At 39.7% G+C, this 19884-nt stretch overlaps 1 protein-coding gene across 1 annotated transcript; it reads left to right on the forward strand.

Annotated features, from left to right (window-relative positions):
• Positions 1–55: 55 nt before the first annotated feature.
• Positions 56–16635, forward strand: RAB40B (RAB40B, member RAS oncogene family; the record flags this gene model as incomplete). The annotated part of the gene is made up of 6 exons (XM_081848768.1): positions 56–197; positions 12081–12141; positions 12748–12808; positions 13135–13212; positions 14073–14295; positions 15551–16635. 6 exons carry the CDS (start codon positions 56–58, stop codon positions 15820–15822), a joined length of 837 nt encoding a protein of 278 aa, XP_081704894.1. The 3' UTR covers positions 15823–16635.
• Positions 16636–19884: the final 3249 nt, after the last annotated feature.

Here is a 19884-nt window from a genome sequence, read left to right on the forward strand (position 1 = left end):
ACTTCTGTGAGGCCGAAGGGAGAGGAGGAGGAGCGGGGAGCGGTGGCGAAAGAGGATGAACCACGTGGGCAGCCCTGTGAAAGCTTATGACTTCTTGCTGAAATTCCTGCTGGTGGGCGACAGCGACGTGGGCAAAGGAGAGATACTAGCCAGCCTGGAGGATGGAGCCACCGAGTCGCCTTACGGCTACAATATGGGTAAGCAGCAACGGGGTTGTACCTGCGGCCAAGCTCTAGGCCAGCCTCGGTTATTGGGCGACAGGTAGCTCTTTCTTACACCTGTAGACTGCACGGAGGAAGGTAGTGTTTGTGCAGGGCTGCCTTTCGCGATTACTGAGTCACCGCAGACACCTCCCACACCTTGGCAGTTATAGGGCAGGGCTTCCATGACAGGGCATCTGCCTTCCTAACTGCCTTGAGCTCTCTGGTCGCCTTCTTTAGAAACTGAGCAATGGAAGGAAAGCCCATCGGCTACTAGCTGACTTGTTGTCCTCATCTGCTTTGATTATGCTTCCCATGATCCACCTTTAGGTTATTGCAAATAATCAGGTTTCACACACCTCCCTTAACGTTAAAAGGTTGCCCATTCCTGTCAACCGAATTACAAGGTGTGAGCACAAATGCACTGTAAAATTTCCTCGTGAGTCAGTAAAGTTTATGTTGTCATGTAGATGCAATGGCCATGGTCAGACTAGATTGGTGAAACTAAGTGTTCTCTAGACCCAGCAGAGCTACAGGCAGAGGAGACCACAACCCAAAAAGAACCAAAGCACATACAAGGACACAGCCAAACAATTCTATTTGGGCCTCTTAAAGTCATTTGATCCTAGTGCTAAAATGAACTGCTGCCTCCACTTTATTTTCTTGAAATCATGACACATTCACACCAAAATAAAGGATGCACACTAAGTGGAGGAGATTAACATTTTGCTGCGCATATATCCTTGAAGAGGAACGGTGTAAGTTTGTATTTGCGGTTTGTGTTCTGTGCCAGGCCAGCAAGCTTGTGCTGTACAACTGCTTTGAGAAGTTACAGAGAATACCTCTTGTTAAATAGAGACTGGAAAGGTTTGCTATACAGATCTTGTGCGTCTTTCAGTTTGCTTAGAGTGACCATCGGGAATGCTGAGTATTGGTGGAGATTTTCATTTTTTGAAAAATTAATCACTTTTGGAGTTCTTGCAGGTAGCTGCCTGCTGTTTTAAAAGTATAAACTATATGATCATATGCAGCAAAGTGGGGAACTTTTTTAAAAAAGTTGAGGACCACATTTCCTCAGGGAACAGTGGTCTCAGGCTGCCTGCTTACTGGCAGTAGATACACTGTCAGAGGAAGAGGGGTGCAGTGGGTGTGATTCGCCCTGGGTGTCATTGGCGTGGGAGGTGGCATTGTCGTGCCGCCCCCCTGGGATGCTCACCGTGGGCTGCACCCCCCCTGGGACGCATGTGTGCCACTCCGGGTGCCGGAGCAGCTAGCTCCGCCTCTGAGTGTATAGGTCTGAAGCCAAAAGTGGCTGGGGATACCCCATTCACACACATCCGCTGTGAACCTCCCTTTTAAACTCTACCTTACACCCACAAACGCACTCATTCATTCATTCTCACACTGCCCCCATGCATGTACAGCTATGCACCTTCCTTTCTCAGCATCCAGAATGCTACCTCTACCTCCACTGGTAGCTCACATGGTTTCCGTGGTGGACACTGAGAAACATACTTTACTTTATCAACACCTGACAGGGAAATGGTCATGTGATCATTTCTTCCATCAGGAGCTTGTTTCTAGGGTAAAGACCAAGGAAAACAATGTTCATTACCCCAATGTAGCATATATCTTTCTTCTTGTAGCTACAAACGTGGTGGCTGGCTGGCCCATTTTTCTGTCTGAGGTGGAAGAGCAAATGCTTCCAACTCACCCACTGCCAAGACAAGGTGTCTAGTATTCAAAGGTAGTCAATTTTTGCACATTAGGCAGAAAATCCCACAAGTGTCTCTCCCCTTCTCAGCAGTAAAAATACAGCAAATTAAATAACTTTCGATTTACTACCCTTTCATGACTGTCTAAGGCAGCTGTCTCTGCCTAATGGTAGAGCTGGCTCTCACAGGAGGTTAAGCATAGGCTCTGAATGGCATTACCCTAATAAACAGAGAGTGAACAATTCACCACATGTATCTTAATCAAGATGATGAATCTTTTTAGCCTGCTGATATGCAAAATATTTAGAACAGTGCAAGACATCTGGACATCCGCCTAAAAGTAGTAAAGGTGGATAAGGGTCTGAATTATGTTTTTCAAAAAAGGAAAAGATGAAAATAAGTATAGCACAAGATTATAATAGCACTACCAAGTGTTTCTGAAGAACTGATATGGATAGGATGAGTATTTTTGGCATTAACACTGGAACATTTATTTATAGTTCATTCCTTTATTGAACCTGACAAATGAGAGGCTCAGACCATGTCAGATGCAGCTGAAAACCTGAACCTATGCATCTCTTTAATTTGATTTGATGCAAAGCAAAATAAAAACTTCCTCAGAATATGATTCCACGTCAAAAATTTAATGAGTTCATTTTTGACGATGACTGCACCATCGAATGGCAGACTTGTCACTGACTTCAGTAGCAGCAGGACTGCACCCATGCAGTCCAGTTCTAAACATTATTCAAATGTAATTAATGGGACTAACTTCTTTGTAAATAAGCATAGAATTACAGCATGATGGTATGTGAACACCATGTTGCCTCTTCCCAGGAGAGATGGGGACTCACTTTTTGGTCATTCTTCACAGCATATTCTTATTGTAGCTATTTGCAAATATTCAGCTAATAGTTTCAGCTCATGAGATTCTTGTGAGTAGATTCAGCCTGCCATTTGAAATTGAGTCTTTCCAAATCTGCTGGTCGCTGAAAAGTAGACATTTCAAGTTGCAAACTGCAATAGACTTTAGTTGTGAACAGATCTAGCTTTCCTTATGTCTGTTGATGAATGGGAAAATGAACCCATAGAAATGAAGCACTAATCATTGACTCTGCTCATGGTGCTATACTAGCAATGCTCAGGACATATCCCAGGAAAAAAGATGATACAACTTTGTGTGCACCATTTTGCTGATAATTTCAGTCTCCTTTCAAAGCGAAACCTTTTCTCATTTGCTTTATGCTTGAGGGTGAAAATGTTGTCTGTGCCATTAAATAAAAATAATTATAACTACTTGGGGCAAAGCTGGTAATTATTTTCTGCATGCACCCAGAAGTCTTGAGGCATGGTGCAATGGTAGGGTCAGGGTGGAGATGTCTGAAGAAGAAAAAACACTTCAGGAAATGTGCTGTTTCTGTACAACAAGGACAGCAAATATGTACATCATACACCACCCAGTAGAAAAGCTCATCTTAGTTATTTCTGTATCTGGAACAGTGTATTAGGGAGTAGAGAGTGTTCAGGAGACAATCTGATTCACAATGGCTCAGTTCAGATGCCATATTTGTAATGGTTTGGAGAGTCAGGAACATGCCACAAGTTCACTTACACACTCTCCTTTCTCTGCTGAGCTCCTTCATCTGTTCCTGGTTTTCCTCATTAAAATTGATGTGAGGGCTAAAGAGGGAAATCTTTATCTCTAAAGCATACAAATCCACTTTAAATATTGGTTGGTTTTGAAAAAAATATATCTAAAGACTCTGCCTATCCTTTCCTAGGTACAGAAGTCTAGTTTTTTTTTTAAGGGAACAGGAGCTGTAACAGCTATTTTTCCTATTTATTATACAGACTATTGCACTAAAGGCATTGGAAAAGAATGTGAAGCAGTATCACGCAAAGGCTAAACTGTTGTTGGGGCACATGTCAGAAATGTCCTTGGTCTGTGGGTTAGAAACAAAACAAAATGGTCAGACATCACTTAGGCCCATAATGCTAAAGCCTTTTCTTCCCTAATTACCACAGTTCCTTTGTAGGTGACTTGCTTTTTTGAACCTAAGTTATGTGGTAATTTTTTGACCGTTATCGGGCCTAGTAAACACAGTGCATTGTCATCAAATGTTAGACTGCATTGGCAGGTTTTTCAGGTTTAACTGTTGAGTAATGTATGGGAGAGTTGAGAAGTAAAATACACTCCTCACAGAAAGCATATTCTCCTTTTGTGTGCAATGGGTTCACACAGGTCTTTTACAATTAGAAGTCAGACAATGCAATCTGGTACATGTCTATTCAAAAGTAACACCAATTTGGTTTATTTATTATAAATATTTTAATAAATATGAATATATTGTCTTCTGGCTTTTCATAAGGACCCTGTGCATTGATTAAAACAATATACCATCCATAAAATAATAAGGACTAAACTTAGAACTAAACTAAAAACTAAAGCCATACGTTAAAATATGTGGGGAAGGGTGGAGAGACAAAACCAAACTGAAAGACATGGCAAAATAAACAAGGTTTTGTAGCCACGCTGAAATGCAAATAGATAAGTCATGAATCAGGCAGGCATCCTAGTGCTGGGAGCTTTATAGGCAGTTACTACTACTTCAAAGTGTGCTAAGAAACAAACTGGGAAAGAATGCAGAGTTCTGAAAGGGAAACTCTAGATGCAATCTAGGCTGCTGCGTTTTGCACCAGCTGACGTTTGCATGGACGGAATGTAAACTACTGGAGAAATGTAAGAATCCACATCCATTGCTGTGCCTACTTTTACACCTGGCTCCACCCACCAATGGGGTGCAGCCCCCACAGGGGACCCATGAGGGAATGTGATCTTCAGGCTGTGAAAGGCTCCCCTTCCTGCAATAGGACATGATCGCACAACCTGTGCAGCTTAGACAGGTATCCTTTACCACACTGTGCAGAAAGCAGGATTCTATCCTACACCTTAAAAGCTACTTTATGATGATCATAGAATCAGAGAATTGTGGAGTTGGAAGGGATCCCATGGGTCATCTAGTCCAATCCCCTGCAATGCCAGAATCACAGCTATCATGGTATATAAATTTGTATACAATAGAAATTATCCAAGGCAGTAATCCTGGCTGGGTCAAAGCAGGGTAACTGCTGTCTTTGCCTGTTAGCCATTATGAATTCCCAGAAGGATTCTAAGATTTTAAGAGAAAGCACTGGGCATAGTAACATAGTAACGGAGGGAGCTGCCTTATACAGAGTCCATCTGTTTCAGTACTGTCCAAATTGACTGCCAGCGGCTGCAAAGGGAGATGATTTCTGGAAACACATGTTCCCCTCATAGAAGGGGTATAGAGCCTGATAACTAGTGATTTACTGTCACAGTAAAAGTGAGCTTCTTTCTGGCAGCTGAGCACAGGCATGGGCATGCTATTCTTAATTTTAAAAATGATTTTGCTAGTTACAGCACGAAGCAAACACCTACTTGCTCCTCATTTGTTGTGCTGCGTTGGGTGTTGCAATCTATTACAGATGCAAATTGTCTCATGCTAGGCATAATTGCCAAATGTGGCAGAATTTTGGAATAGGTGCAATGAATCATGCTTAAAACGAGATAATGACTAATAGCTTATGAGCTCAGGGGAGGAAGAGAATAAAACAACAGAATTTAGTCTGTAAAATCTGTGCACAATATTTGAAGAAAGCTCCATCCTCAAAGCATGTCTGTTAACATATTTCAGAGAATGGCACTTATATTACTGAAAGCCTCTGTGGTTGGTCTGTGGTAATTTTATACCTCAGTAACTCTCTTCTTTTTGAAATTAAAAGTTTTGTGTCTATTCAAAACAACTGTTGAAAAGTCCAGTTTTTCCTCCCCTTTCTGATGGCACTTAGAGTCATAGTTATCAAAAGTAAACTTACTTTGTAATTTTTTAGTTATGAAATTATTAACATATGCTCCTAGGCCATTGTACAGAAATACCGTATTTTTCGCCCTATAGGACGCACTTTTCCCCCTCCAAAAATGAAGGGGAAATGTGTGTGCGTCCTATGGGGCGAATGCAGGCTTTCGCTGAAGCCTGGAGAGCCCCAGCGCCAGCCCCACAAGCTTGGGGGACAGCGGGGAGGCGGAACGCCGCCATCCCGCTGTCTCCCGATGCGGTTTGGAGGCTGACGGCGGGGAGACACGTGCTTCTCCCCGCCGCCAGCCTGCAAGCTCAGGGGACAGCGGGGAGGCGCAGCGCGCCTTACCGCTGTCCCCGGACCTGGTCTGAAGGCTGGCGGCGGGGAGAAGAGTGCTTCTACCCGCTGCCGGCCCCACAAGCGCCTGGGGGGGTAATAATTTTTTTTTCTTTATTTCCCCCCAAAAAAACCAGGTGCGTCCTATGGGCCTGTGCGTCCTATGGGGCGAAAAATACGGTAAGTCCCTATTTACAGGTTCAGAAGCTATGAAGAAACAAAAGGGAAGGGAAGTGGAGCTGCACTATCTGAAAGAAGGAAAGCATTAAAAGACTACAACAATGAACTTTAGAGTAAGGAAGAAACAAACAAAAAAATCCAAATAGCACATCAAGACAGAAGTTTTAAAAACTGTTTCTTCATGAGACAAAGGGGCAGGTCAAAAAAGTAAAGGGAAAATAGTCCTAGACATAAGAAAGAAAGCATGGGGATAAGAAATATAATCATATAATAGAGATTTAATTAAAAATATCAGTGCTTTATTAACAGAGGGACCAAAGAGAAAAATGGAAAGCAACAGATAGAAAAAGGGGCAAAAACATGAATAGATGTAACCTTCATATCTATTCATATTCTTGCCCCTTTTTCTATCAGTATTCCTTCCTGTATTGCTTTATGTGAAGTTTAAACTTCTTTTATTAACCTTTAAGAAGTTTAAACTTCATGAAGCCTGTGAAGGGAAATATATAGAGAGGTATAAAATGACTGAAGAATTAGGAAAGAAAGCAGAAAACAGAAAACATAAATAATACAGTGGTGCCTCGCAAGACGAAATTAATCCGTTCCATGATTCTCTTCGTCTAGCGGTTTTTTCCTCTTGTGAAGCAAGCCCATTGACGGCTTAGCGGATTAGCGCTATTAGCGGTCTAGCGGCTTTTAGCGATCAGCTGAGAGGCGGCTTATCAGCGGAACAGCTGATAAGCGGCTTAGCGGCTTAGAAAAGGGGGGGAAAAGCGGGAAAAAACCCGCGGGAACTCGCAAGATTTTTTCGTCTTGCGAAGCAACCCCATAGAGAAATTCGTTTAGCGAAGCGCCTCCAAAACGGAAAGCCCTTTCGTCTAGCGGGTTTTCCGTCTTGCGAGGCGTTCGTCTTGCAGGGCACCACTGTATGTTTAAACTGAGAAACAGGAAGATCAGTGAACAACATTTTAGTAGTGAAAGACATTTTAGTAGTTAACACAAGGTAGGCTGTAGGTCTGAACAAGAATGTTAGCTGATATTAAGAACAAATTTAGAAATCTTATAGAAATAAAATTGGCAGAACTTAGGTAGACATGTGAGCGGAAATAGAAAGAGATCAAAGATAACACCAAAACCCTTTAACTGTAGAAAAGACTGAAGGTTGGTGCCAATTGGAACTTTGGAAGAGAAGGCAAAGTATCTTTTGCACAGTGACATCCAGGCAGATACAGACAATTTGAAATAAAGTATTGGTAAAGGGGAGGACCAAACAATAGAGCTTGAAATCATTCGTATAACAGTGGCATATTGCAAGCCACAAGAATAAATTGGATTGCTAAGAGAAAGCATATAAAGAGTGAAGAGAGGAGGGCTTAGAATAATAATTGAGGAAGACTTAAACAAAGCTTTTATGACACAGGAGTGAAAGCAGGAGTGGATGGTACTGTCCAGTACCAAAGAACTGTAAAAGAAGCAGATAATGATCACCTGTACCCAAAGCTGATGAAAGTACATACAGAGAATGCTGGTGTATTTCAGCATATAATACCACTTTAGATTTTCCACAAAGCAATTTCACTAGAATGTTTGAGTCAAAAACCAGCTGAAAAGGACCATAAAATATTAGATGAAAGAAAACTGTCACATTTAGATAAGATTAAGAGGAGCAGTTAAGTCCCCCCGATCTAAATCAATTTTAGTAAATATTGGGCCCTCACCACCACACACAATGTACCTCTTTTGTTTTCGTCAGGCGTTGTCTTATCTTGCTTTAAAAATGCTAGCTTCCCAAAGCTGGGGGGAGGGGGAATATATGTGGACATTTTTATGACTGTTGGAAACTAGCATATTCAAAGCAAGAAGAAACAATGCTTGAAGAAAGGTATAGGTAAGAGAAAAACAAATCAATATTTACTAAAATGGGAGAGGGAATTGGATCAAGAAGATAAGCAGTACATTGAAGTGAAGAAAAAATAGAAATAGCATCAAATGTTCGAAAATGAAGAATAAGACAGTGTCCACACTATACCTTTAAAGCACATTCCCCTCCCTCAAAGCATTCTGAGTACTGTAGTTTAACCTCCAAAGAGTTATAATTTACAGCAACCAATAATAAACTTCAGAACTCAGAATACTTAGAGGAAAAGAATGTGCTTAAAATTCACTATAAAAATATAGTGTGTATACCGCCTAAAGAGATACAATAAAATTGAAGGAGTAGGAGGAATAATAGAACAGGAAGAAAAAGGAGGTGATGAAGAACAACCAACATAAATAACATTTCTGTTATTCATTCCTCATTACCTCTCTCTTCTTCTGACTGTAATATACCTCCTACTCCTTCCATTTTATTAAGTTACTTATTTGGTTCTTAGATTTACTGAAATCATTTAGAGTTGTTTCCAGGGAACTAAAACTTTTAAGACAATGGTATTGGTGTACTTCTGATCATAGTCTAAACTGTTTGAAATCGCATCATAAAAGGCGAAACGCACAGCATTTCATAGTGCATGTGAATGATTAAACAATACTATCTTGCAGAGAAGCTGAAATTTAACGATGTTCTAATAGGGCATGCAGAACAACTATGTAGTACTTTGGTCAAGCTGGTGAATGTTAAATCTCGAGATCCTTGTATAATGTCATTCCTTGCTAGTTCAGAATGCTGTTGTCTAGCTGCTCTCCCTTCACATGTTGAATTCCCTTAACTGCTACAGGACAGCCCAGTCCTCGAAATATATTTAAGCTGGGCCAACATAATCAGTTTGTATGCACATATTTTAATACTGAAACCAACTTGTGTCCTGTTGCTTTAGTAGAGATCCTATAACTATTTTGATCTGCACAGAACTCATGTGAAACTGAGGTCCCACCCCTTTTGCAAATATAAATATTTATGCTGGAAAAGGGAGGCTGAGGGCGTGGGCCAAGTGAGCAGAGAGGAAGGATCTGGCACTATGCGGAATTCTCTGGTCAGTTGCAAAGAACAGGCCAAGCAAGGAGAGGTGGCAAACATATTATCACAACAATCCCCATCTTCCCTCAGTCTTAGCAAGGCCTTTTGCATGTTTGGTTTTTTTTAAAAATGTCCCAGGGACTGATTCCTCAATGCCACCTTTTCATCTTCCTTTCTTCATTCCATTCCTTCATGCAACTAGTATCGTGAGATGTGACTGACAGCTCAAAGGACTAAGCTGCTAAACCCTACTAATTCGGGGTATGATACCAGAAATAAATGTTCTTTTTTAACTTTGCATGCTACAAGCTTAATGGTTGTGTAATTATACACTTTAAATCTGATAATACATAAATGTAGTAGAAACAGGTTATCAGAATTAAGAACTGCCTTCCATGGTTCCTGAAAATAATCAGATTGTGATTGGACACTTGGCAGAGTAAAATAAACTTGCCAAAACAATTACATTTAATTTATTGACTTTTAATGCTATTAACTGATAAGTTTCCACACAGTTGGTTTTTGATGCTTAAGTGTAAGCCAAATAGTTTCAGTTAATAACCTGCATGTTTGCCTGATACCTGTAAAACTATTAAGATTGTTATAAAACAAGGGATGGAGGATCTGTTACCATGGATATTGAAATAAAATCAGATATTACTTGATTAGCTTCTTAAACAGAGGCTGAAACAATGCCAAAATTTCAACTAGGGGAGGACTACAATGATTACCGTATTTTTCGCCCTATAGGATGCACTTTCCCCCCTCCAAAAATGAAGGGGAAATCTGTGTGCGTCCTATGGGGCGAATGCAGGCTTTCGCTGAAGCTTGGAGAGCAAGAGGGGTCGGTGCGCACCGACCCCTCTTGCTCTCCAGGCTTCAGGAAGCTATCAGCAAGCCTGCGGATAGCAGCCTGCTGCCCGGAGCGCGGGGCGCGCTGAAGCTGCAGCTGGGGGGGGGGATAATTTTTTTTCTTTATTCCCCCCCCCAAAAAAAAACCTAGGTGCGTCCTATGGGCCGGTGCGTCCTATAGGGCGAAAAATACGGTACTTAGTATTGGAAAAAGCTGCTGAAGTGCTCTTTAGTTTCCTCCCTAAATGTTACTTCTGCCAAAATGAAAAAATGTGAATATGGAACTATTGTCTGCCTTGAAGACAACCACTATCTTCTTCCTTCCTGCCCAAGCCCTGCAGCTCTCCGGGTCCAACAGAAAACATGGTAGTTTTATGCAACGTGTTAATTTAATGTAGATAAATTAATGCAGATTAGCCCCTTGCGTAGGCACTGTTAATCCATACTAAGAGACTTAATTAAATGCAGCCTGTTTGGAGCAAGCTTAAATGTAAATGAGCAAACAACATTTTCTCTTTTTTTAAAGAGTATCTACCCTGGACTTTAGATACTTTTTGCAGAGGATTTGTGCCTGTTTGAGGAGAGATACATTCATACAATGTGAGAATAGGAGAAACCAAGTACAAAGCCATTTATCACACATAAATATCAGAATGTGATATGGAAAGACAATTATATAAGCTATTACAATGTAATAAGAAAAATGGAAGGCTTGGCTTTTGTATTTTATTGATTTTAATGATTTACAGTGGCAAAAAATATACAAATCTAAAGATGCTTTTATGTAGTCTCTGGGGTCTTCATGAATTCATGATACCAGATTTTGTCCTTCTGCACTGGAGAGGTAGTTTTAAAAATGTGATAGTCAAAGTACTATAAATTATAAACATTTTAGCAAGCAGGTAAATTAAAAGGTTACATTTTGAGTGACTGTGTATAAAAATCTATGGGTTTTAAATATGCAATTATTACCCCAGCCCGCCCCAAGAGTTTACTTAAGTGTCTCATATGAGCCCTTAATAATCCCTCTCTGTCCCCTGACCTTTGCAGGAGGAAAAAAGGGCCACTCTAATGCTATAGAGGCCCTATGTCTGAAATTCTGACTCAGTCGCTAAATAAGCATACAGACAGAATAAAAATGAGTAGTCATCTTGCTCAGAATCAGGGGGGAAAGAGGGAAAAATTGCTATAGGGAAGAAGAAGAAAAGTTGTTTCCTAAAATAAAGATTAAAAAACCCATAAGATAACAGCCTCACCTACTAGAGTAGTGAATTTAAAAAAAGAAAAGAAAAGAAGAAATAAGGCGATACTGAAACAGCAGCATATTGTGTGGCTAGGGTAGTGGTGGGTAGCCTGGTTCTATTTTGTTGTTGTTATTAAAAGAACTACATATGCATTCCTCATCTACAATTGCGAAACTGCTTCAATGATTGGAGGTGGGAGTCGACTGCTTAATCCAGAGATGTCATTGGCACAAGCCAATAGGCAGCTGAAGTATGCAACATTCTGGACAATTCTAATAAGCCCTAGAAATAATCAAGTGCAGTGCATAACATGTAATATTTCTCTCTGTCTCCTCTGAAAGGTTTTTTCACATATAGTTTGAAGCCTGTACAACGAACACTGCAAAAGCAGTCTGACTAAAGCCCTCGTGGATAATATTAGTAATAATAAAGTACACACGCTATACTACCCACCACCCATTGCCCTAAAAATCTGGTGCCCATTTAAAAAATGGGGTGGGGGTGGTGGCATGGCTGTCCCTAGCAGCTTCTGAATGCAAAGTGGGTGCTTTTCCACTGGCCCTTCCCTATATATTGGACTTTTTTAAAAAACAAAAATGGGTTGGTACTATTAAAGTGATTTAACATAGGCATTTCTCGCTTGGTCACTTGGTAGAGTGAAAAAAATAGGCATGCTTTTAGTATTTTAAAATTCTGCCTTACCTCCTCCCATCCCCAGGTATTGATTACAAGACGACAACAATACTCCTGGATGGCCGTCGAATAAAGCTGCAGCTCTGGTAACTTTGCATTATGTTCTCTGTTTGGATTGTGCCTTTGCGCTTTGAAAACAGTTCATAGTGGACGTAATACTGCTTGGATGCGATGTCATATTTACTGTAAAGTTGACTACAAATATTTAATTCTTGTAACAGTTAAGAACAGGTCATACTACCCACCAGCCTTTTGTACTAAAGATCTATAGTTGAGGACAAGGGAGTAACTGTGAAATTAATGGGTTTCTCCATATATGTGCAAGAAGCCTAAGTAATATTAAATGATTGGTGAATATATTATAGGAGTACTTAATCACCCATGTAGATTAATTCAGTGGATGATCCTGCTGAAATGCATGATATCCATGTGGTTTAGTGGTTAGAGTACTGGACTCGGACCTGGTAGACCAGGGTTCAAATTCCCACTTATCCATGAAGCTCACTGGGTAATCTTGGACCAGGCTCTGTCTTTCAGCCTCACGTACCTAACATACCTAACCTGGACTGCTTTTCCTCCTAAGGCAAAGGGTAAGAGAGCAAAACAGGAAGACCAGATAAGAATTCAGCAAGAACTCTGTTATTCAGAATGGAAAGGACTATGTATTTTTAACTGTATTTTACGTTCCACAGGGACACATCTGGGCAAGGCAGATTCTGCACCATATTTCGTTCCTATTCCAGAGGGGCCCAGGTAATCGCAATTCTGCCATCTCTAAAATATGTCACTGTAGAGAATTAACTAAAAGAAAAGAGCTACAATAAGGGGTGGGGGAACTATACTTACTTATTGTACTACTTGCTTTCAAAAATTGTTATACAATTTGTTGCTGCTGAATAAAGGGAGCATCCTTTGAGTCACCAGAAATAAATTATTTTAGAGAAATGTTCAGATTTGTTAAGTCCTCAGTCTGCTCCTCTTTTTCCTGGTTAAATAAAGGAATGGTTACACAAAATTGTATGATGTACTGTGTACCTTATCTATGTGTCAGACTGATCTAATCTTCTTTATTCACTCAGGGCGTGATATTGGTATATGATATTACAAATCGCTGGTCATTTGATGGCATTGATCGGTGGATAAAGGAAATAGATGAGGTAAGACACATCTCTGAATGTTTCATATAATGCCTAAGAAAATGATTGAACTACATGACGACTGAATGAGATGGCTAGAATGTGGGTGGCTGAAAATTCATGACAAATCCACTTGAAGGTGGCCTAAAACCCATTTGAAAGAGTTTGTAGTAGCAGGGAGCTTTCTTTTCTGCCATCAAAAGACTGTGTGACCTTAGAGTTGCTGTGGGTGGCAAATGGATACCTAACTGCATGTCTTGACTATCAAGGGAAGTAATTGACAGCTTGCTGTGACATGTGAGACATTTTGCAGATAAAATTGCTTATATCCTGTTTGCCTTGAAGTCATTCCCTTTTTCAAACACTATATTTGGACTTGGATGACACAAACTCTTGTCCAGTTCCAGATCTTCCTCTTATAACATGCAGCAGGTGGCCTGTCAGATGATTCCAAGCATTCCTGGTGCTCATTCTACCTTGATCAGTAGCAGTTTGACTTCTGGCTTGGTTTTCAAACTGGGACTGCTGATTTTCATCTTCAGTTGGTTGTGGTAACCCTATCATCAGACACATTTGATATGATCGACCAGAAAATTTATTCTTGAAACTTTTCCATACCCATAATTCTATGTTGGAGGGTTGTTGTTGTTTTTTTGAAAAAATAAAAATTCTGCAACTTATATTTGGCAAAACAATACATTTTTTTACCACCTGCTGATTCTGTTTGGTTATTATATTTTCTTGTGTTGGGTTTTCTTGATGGAATCCACCTATAGCACAGCACTATGGACAAAGGGAATTAAAGAGGAGTTGTCAGTATTTTGTTGAAGAAGAGGGTGAGAGACTTCTAAGCTAACATTTTGCTGTCTATCTTTACTTAGCATGCTCCTGGTGTACCCAAAATCCTTGTGGGCAACCGCCTGCATCTGGCCTTCAAACGACAAGTATCTACTGAGCAGGCACAGGCCTATGCTGAAAGATTAGGCATGACATTCTTTGAAGTAAGCCCACTCTGCAATTTCAACATCACAGAGTCCTTTACGGAACTTGCAAGGATTGTGTTAATGAGACATGGAATGGACCGGCTGTGGAGGCCAAACAAGGGTAAGTAACACAAAATCATTTGCTTTATTGGAGCGGGGCGTCTAACTCATGAGCCAGCTCTGGGCCTGCAAGCCACAGGAAGTGGTCCACTAGCTCCATGAAGCTTTTATCTCCTCATATCAGTGTTGTGACGCTGAGCACAAGATGAGGAGCTAATCTTTAAAGAACAGGCAGAGAGAATTGAAAAGGAATAGGAAGACTTTTGCCTCACTCAAAGAGTGAGTGAGAGAGTGTTGTGTATGTGTTTGCGTGAGAGAATGCTGTGTGCTTGCAGATGTGGTGAGTGTGGTGTATGTGTGTGTATGAGAGAGTGCTCTGTGTGTGCGTGTGTGCACACATGCAGCATAAATATACACTGGCCGTGCCGGGGAACTATGTTAAAAAACTAATGGTGGAGAGCAGTATGCAGGTTGTAGATTAGCCACCCTGCTGTAAACAGTATGACAACTGAGTGCCAAACTTGGGAGCACCCTTCCTCCCCACTCACTTCCCTTGTCTGCTTTAACCATGCTCAACATTACATCTGTACTAGTACTGGATATGGTTAACATTTACAATTTCCAGAGAGTGAGTCATGCTAGTCTCTTGCAGCAAAAACAACAGAGTCTTGAACAAATTTATCACGGCAAAATCTTTCACTTCATCAGATGCACAAAGGAAACCAGTGCTTCATATTACCTCAGGTGTGATGGATATGTTGGAGAGGCTTATAAATTGATAGCTCTCCTTCTCTAAGGTGGAAAGAAGGAGAATTTCTACCCCTAAATAATTTGAATAAGTACCCGCAAGCTATACATGGGTTGTTAGAGAAAAGGAGGTAACTAAAGTGGATGTTCAAGCACTGAAGTACTGTTTACCTAAAATTTACTTCAGTGGGCCCCTGGAATTATGCTGCCATCTAGAGGTGGAGGTTGTAGTATGTATGTATGTATGTATGTATGTATGTATGTATGTATTTGGCTGTTTTTCTTTTCAGGGGGAGGGTTATGTGTTGTTACAATTTATTTATTTTTCTTCTTCCCCATTTTCTCCTGGTTAAATCATTGCAACATTACCTTTATTCATGGAGGCAAGCCATAGTTATGGGGATTCAAGGTAGAATTAGGAAGGAACTTCAGAAGCAGTGAAAAGAAACAGAACCCGAAGAGCTCTGAAAAATACAGTGAAGTCAAAGTTGTGCACTCGTGTCACCTTGTGGCTATTTAGAATCATGTTATGACTAATCTTCATTCATGTTTTTGCTTCTTGTTTCAAGTCCTGAGTTTGCAAGATCTTTGCTGCCGCGCCATAGTTTCATGCACCCCAGTGCACCTTGTGGACAAACTTCCACTCCCTGTTGCCTTAAGAAGCCATCTCAAATCGTTCTCTATGGCCAATGGACTTAATGCTCGGATGATGCACGGACGTTCCTACTCTCTCACTGCCAGCAACAACAACAAAAGAAATAGTCTGAAGAAAGCCAAAATTATCCGTCCACTCCAGAGCCCTCCGAAACACTGCACCAGAAATAGCTGTAAAATCTCCTAAGCCTCTGCTTGGAAAGGTTTGGGCCAGAGCCTTTAACACAAGGACTCATAGTCAGGTCTGTTGTATGTATTGCATTACAGAAACAGAAGAAAAAAATTGCTATTTTAAAGTCATTTGTTTTAAATAATGCTGCTTCCAGATGTGTGATGCACTCTGTGCAAACAAAGGGATGTGAAACTTTGCTGTTGGGTTTTTTTATATATCAATTTTTTGATGTGCATGAAAACTTTCTGTGTTTTATAAAGGGAATAATTTATCACACTACTCAGCTTTCAATGACACTAAATCTCAGAAGTGAGTTGTTTTAATTGCTCAAATATTGTTTAATCACTACATTTTATTCGCAGTTAAATAGGAATCAGTGTCAGTCTGTAGATGCAGGCAGTTTTTTAAACCACAATGTATTGTATACATTGTAAAAGCTACAAATTCTGTAGTGAAACAATTATTTGTGATGTTGCAGTAGAGCATCTGAAAATGGTTTTGTACTGTTTCCTCAGTGATTTTGAAGCACTGCTTTGAGCTACCAGTGTGTAAATGCAATATACACAAGATTTTCTCCCATCCATGTATAAAATATTTGATAAAAGTTTTGCTATGTTGTTTAGGGATTAATCTGTGGTTTATATGCTTATTTTTCTGGTAAATCTACATTTTTGTAATGGATATTCTAGTGATCAGTTATATTGCAAAAAAGCCAAAGACATCAGATGTATTTGCCACATAGCAGTAAGAAAAATGTGATTTGAAAAGCTGCTTTATCGGGGAAAGGACGCTATTTAAAAATAAAACACTTTTTAAAAGCTCTAAAAAGTGCTGGAGTGGTTTTTCCTAGTTAAATATTTCCCTGGTCTCCCAAGACTCTGTTGAGGTAATGACTTTCATTTATAATTTGTTCATGACTTGATTAAAGGGTCATCTCCTACCAGTTTTGTCTGTGAAGTCAGGAAGATGCTTATATTGAACAGCTGCCCAGAATTGCTGGGGCAACCCAGTGAGATGGGTGGCGGCAAATAATAAACCTATTATTATTATTATTGGCTGATAGTTGGTTTTTAAGTAAACTGGGAGTATTTTTCCCACTGCTGTGCTGTTCTGTTTTCAACTTATTTTGTTTTAATATGGTTTTGCTTTTTATTTTTTATTGTACAGTTTGATTTGAACTGAAAACATTTCTGATGGTGTATTATTTTATTCTGTTTTTCCTTTACTTGGCGCAGTTCTCTTAAGAACAACTGCTTACCCCCTTGGCTGCCCCCACCATCTTCCAGGTGAACAACCAGAAGCCACATGACACCATCAATAACACCTGTTGTTTCAGAGCTGCTACTGCAAGGGCAGTATCATCTGCCTATGAATCTTATTTTATTATTGCAATCTACTATAGGAATATAAGATGCTGGACCAGACCAAAGGCCCACCTGTTCTCACAGTGACAAATGAGATGCCTCTGGGAAGTCCACAAGCAGGACATTAGCACAATAGCACTCTTCTCCACTTGTGCTCCTCAGCCATTAGTATTCATTTTTTAAAAAAATAATATTTATTACTTTTAAACCTTACAAACAAAAAGAAAAAGAAAAGGAGGAAAAAAAGAAAGAAAAAACAATACAATATATAAACAATACACCACACATTAACGCATTAAACTAAACAAAACAGAACAAAAACAATTTAAAAACATACATCATACCATTTCAATGCCTTATCTTTCATTCCCTTGTTTCATCGACTTCCTCTCACCTCCCTTTTTGTATTCCACTTCTATTAATTGTTTCAGCAAATCCTTTCCATCTTTCACTATTTTCTGTCATATAAATATCTTAACTTATTTTAACCTTATTTTCCATTAATACTATAATACTTATTTATGCTTAACTCTTTATAACACTTCTACTAAGGCCATATAATTTCATTCCAACATTTTTCTAACACTCGTTAATTTTACCATATTTCTATAAATAAACTTTAAACTTTTTCCAATCTTCTTCCACTGTCTCTTCTCCCTGGTAGCAATTAATATTCAAAGGCATACTACCTTATGATACTGGAGGCAAAAAAGGCCATTACATTGATAGAAAAATTATGGAGAATAAGGCGAAGTTAACTCTTAAAGTCATCCAAGTTGGTGGCCATTGCTACATCATACAATAGCTAATTCCACAGTAGCTAATTTTAATCACCCTTTTTGTAAATTGAAAAGCCCCAAGTGAAGTAAGCTTTCTGCATGGAGGAGTTGTTCCAGCCCCTTGATCTTATTGGTTGCTCTTTTCTGCATCTTTTCCAGCTCTACAGTATCATCTTTGAGATGAGCAGAATTTCAAGTACAACACACAAGATTTACATTTTCACTGAGCTATCCATCACAACCCCAAATATAATTCCTGCTCAATCACCACCAGTTCAGTGTATATGAGAAATTAGGGTGCTGTTGTTTTTTTGCTCTAATATACATAACTTTACACTTGCTTACACTGAATTACATTCACCATTTTAATGTCTATCCAGTCTGAAGAGATGGTCAAGAGTTCCTAACAATCCATTTTCATTTTTACCAGCCTACACAGTTTGCTGTCACCAGCAAAGTTGTTGACCTCATTGCTCACCCCCAAGTCAAGACTGAATGTCTTAATTGGTACCCCTAGGCGAAGGTACTCAGAGCTTTTCTTCTCTTGTCTTTTTAAATTAAAAAACCAAAACAAATCCAGCCTTTAGCTCTCCTAGAAAGTAAGTTATGAAGCAAAATAGGCAGGTACCCAGTTTTTGTGAAATGAGCCAACCTGGCTGCTCCTGCCAGTCAGTATTTTTAGCCAATGAGTGAAGTCAAAGCTGTGATTGATAAGTGATTTGTTTGAAAAACCAGCAATAGCAATTCCTGGATTCGGCAGGATCCGCTGTTTCTCTGTCTCATGTTTGAAAAGCAGTATTCAAAAATAAAATTATTGCCAAGCATAAGCAAAACACACTTGCCAAGCCAACACATCACACCTCCATGTCACTTCATGTTCCTAATTGTGAAAGTGCTTGATGAAGAAGAAAGGGAGGAAATCATTTTCTAAACACCAGAACAGAAATTGTAGTACTGTATATGGTAGTATTGTGTGTATGCCAGTGTGTTATTGAAACCAGCAATGTCCTTTGATTATATATGCCTTATGAAAAATCTGCGGTCTGAGCACTTGAAGGTTTATTCCTCAGCACACTGTCTTAAGCACAGCAACATGTGAAGCATACTGTTATAGGTCTGTAGATGCTAAATGCCGGGGTTTAATATATGTTGGAATATAATTAGAACTGGGATGTGAAAATGGCATGTCAGGCCCTTGTGTCCTAAAATGTGTATTAGGTTCTGCAGACACACTTCAAAGCTCCTGACATTAACATGTGAAAAACTTACATAAACACAAATTTGTGTTTATGTACGTAATGATATGGTTTTTTTCTGTAGATGTGTGCTTTTTCATTTTTGTTTAGTTTTGTTTTGTTTCCTTGGTTTTTTTCCCCTTTTCTTTTCTGGTTTTTTTTTGTATGTTCCGGTTTTTTTTGTTTGTATAGTATTATTTTGGATTCAATGTTTGTAATTTTTGTTATGGTACTACATTGAAAATAAAAAAATTCCAAAAAAAAAAAACATGTGAGAAGCTTAATGAAGGCAGACCCTGTGTGCTAAGTGGGTACCAGCCATGACTAACCCTGGAGAATCAACAAGTGTAAAAGTTAATTAACAGGTAATTTCCTTGTGAGGTGACTGCCTGGGGACAAGCCATTTAGGCGACACAAAGGGGTGAAAAGGTAAGCCGCATTTGCAAACATGTGGGCCAGGGCTGGATTTAGGTTTGATGAGGGCCTAAGCCTAAGCCCTCATCAAATGGTAATGGGGCCCTTTATATGTCCATCTGTCCTTTGTCAGCAACAAATTGTTGCTGTTTTTTGTTTCAGGTAGGTAGCTGTGTTGGTCTGACACTGACGAAATAGATATAAAAAATTTAAAAAATGTCCAGTAGCACCGTAGAGACCAATTACCGGTAAGTTAGTTCAGGGTATAAGCTTTCGTGTGCATGC

The sequence above is a fragment of the Podarcis erhardii genome (genome assembly GCF_964252035.2).
Source record: "Podarcis erhardii genome assembly, chromosome: 2".
Classification (NCBI taxonomy): domain Eukaryota; kingdom Metazoa; phylum Chordata; class Lepidosauria; order Squamata; family Lacertidae; genus Podarcis; species Podarcis erhardii.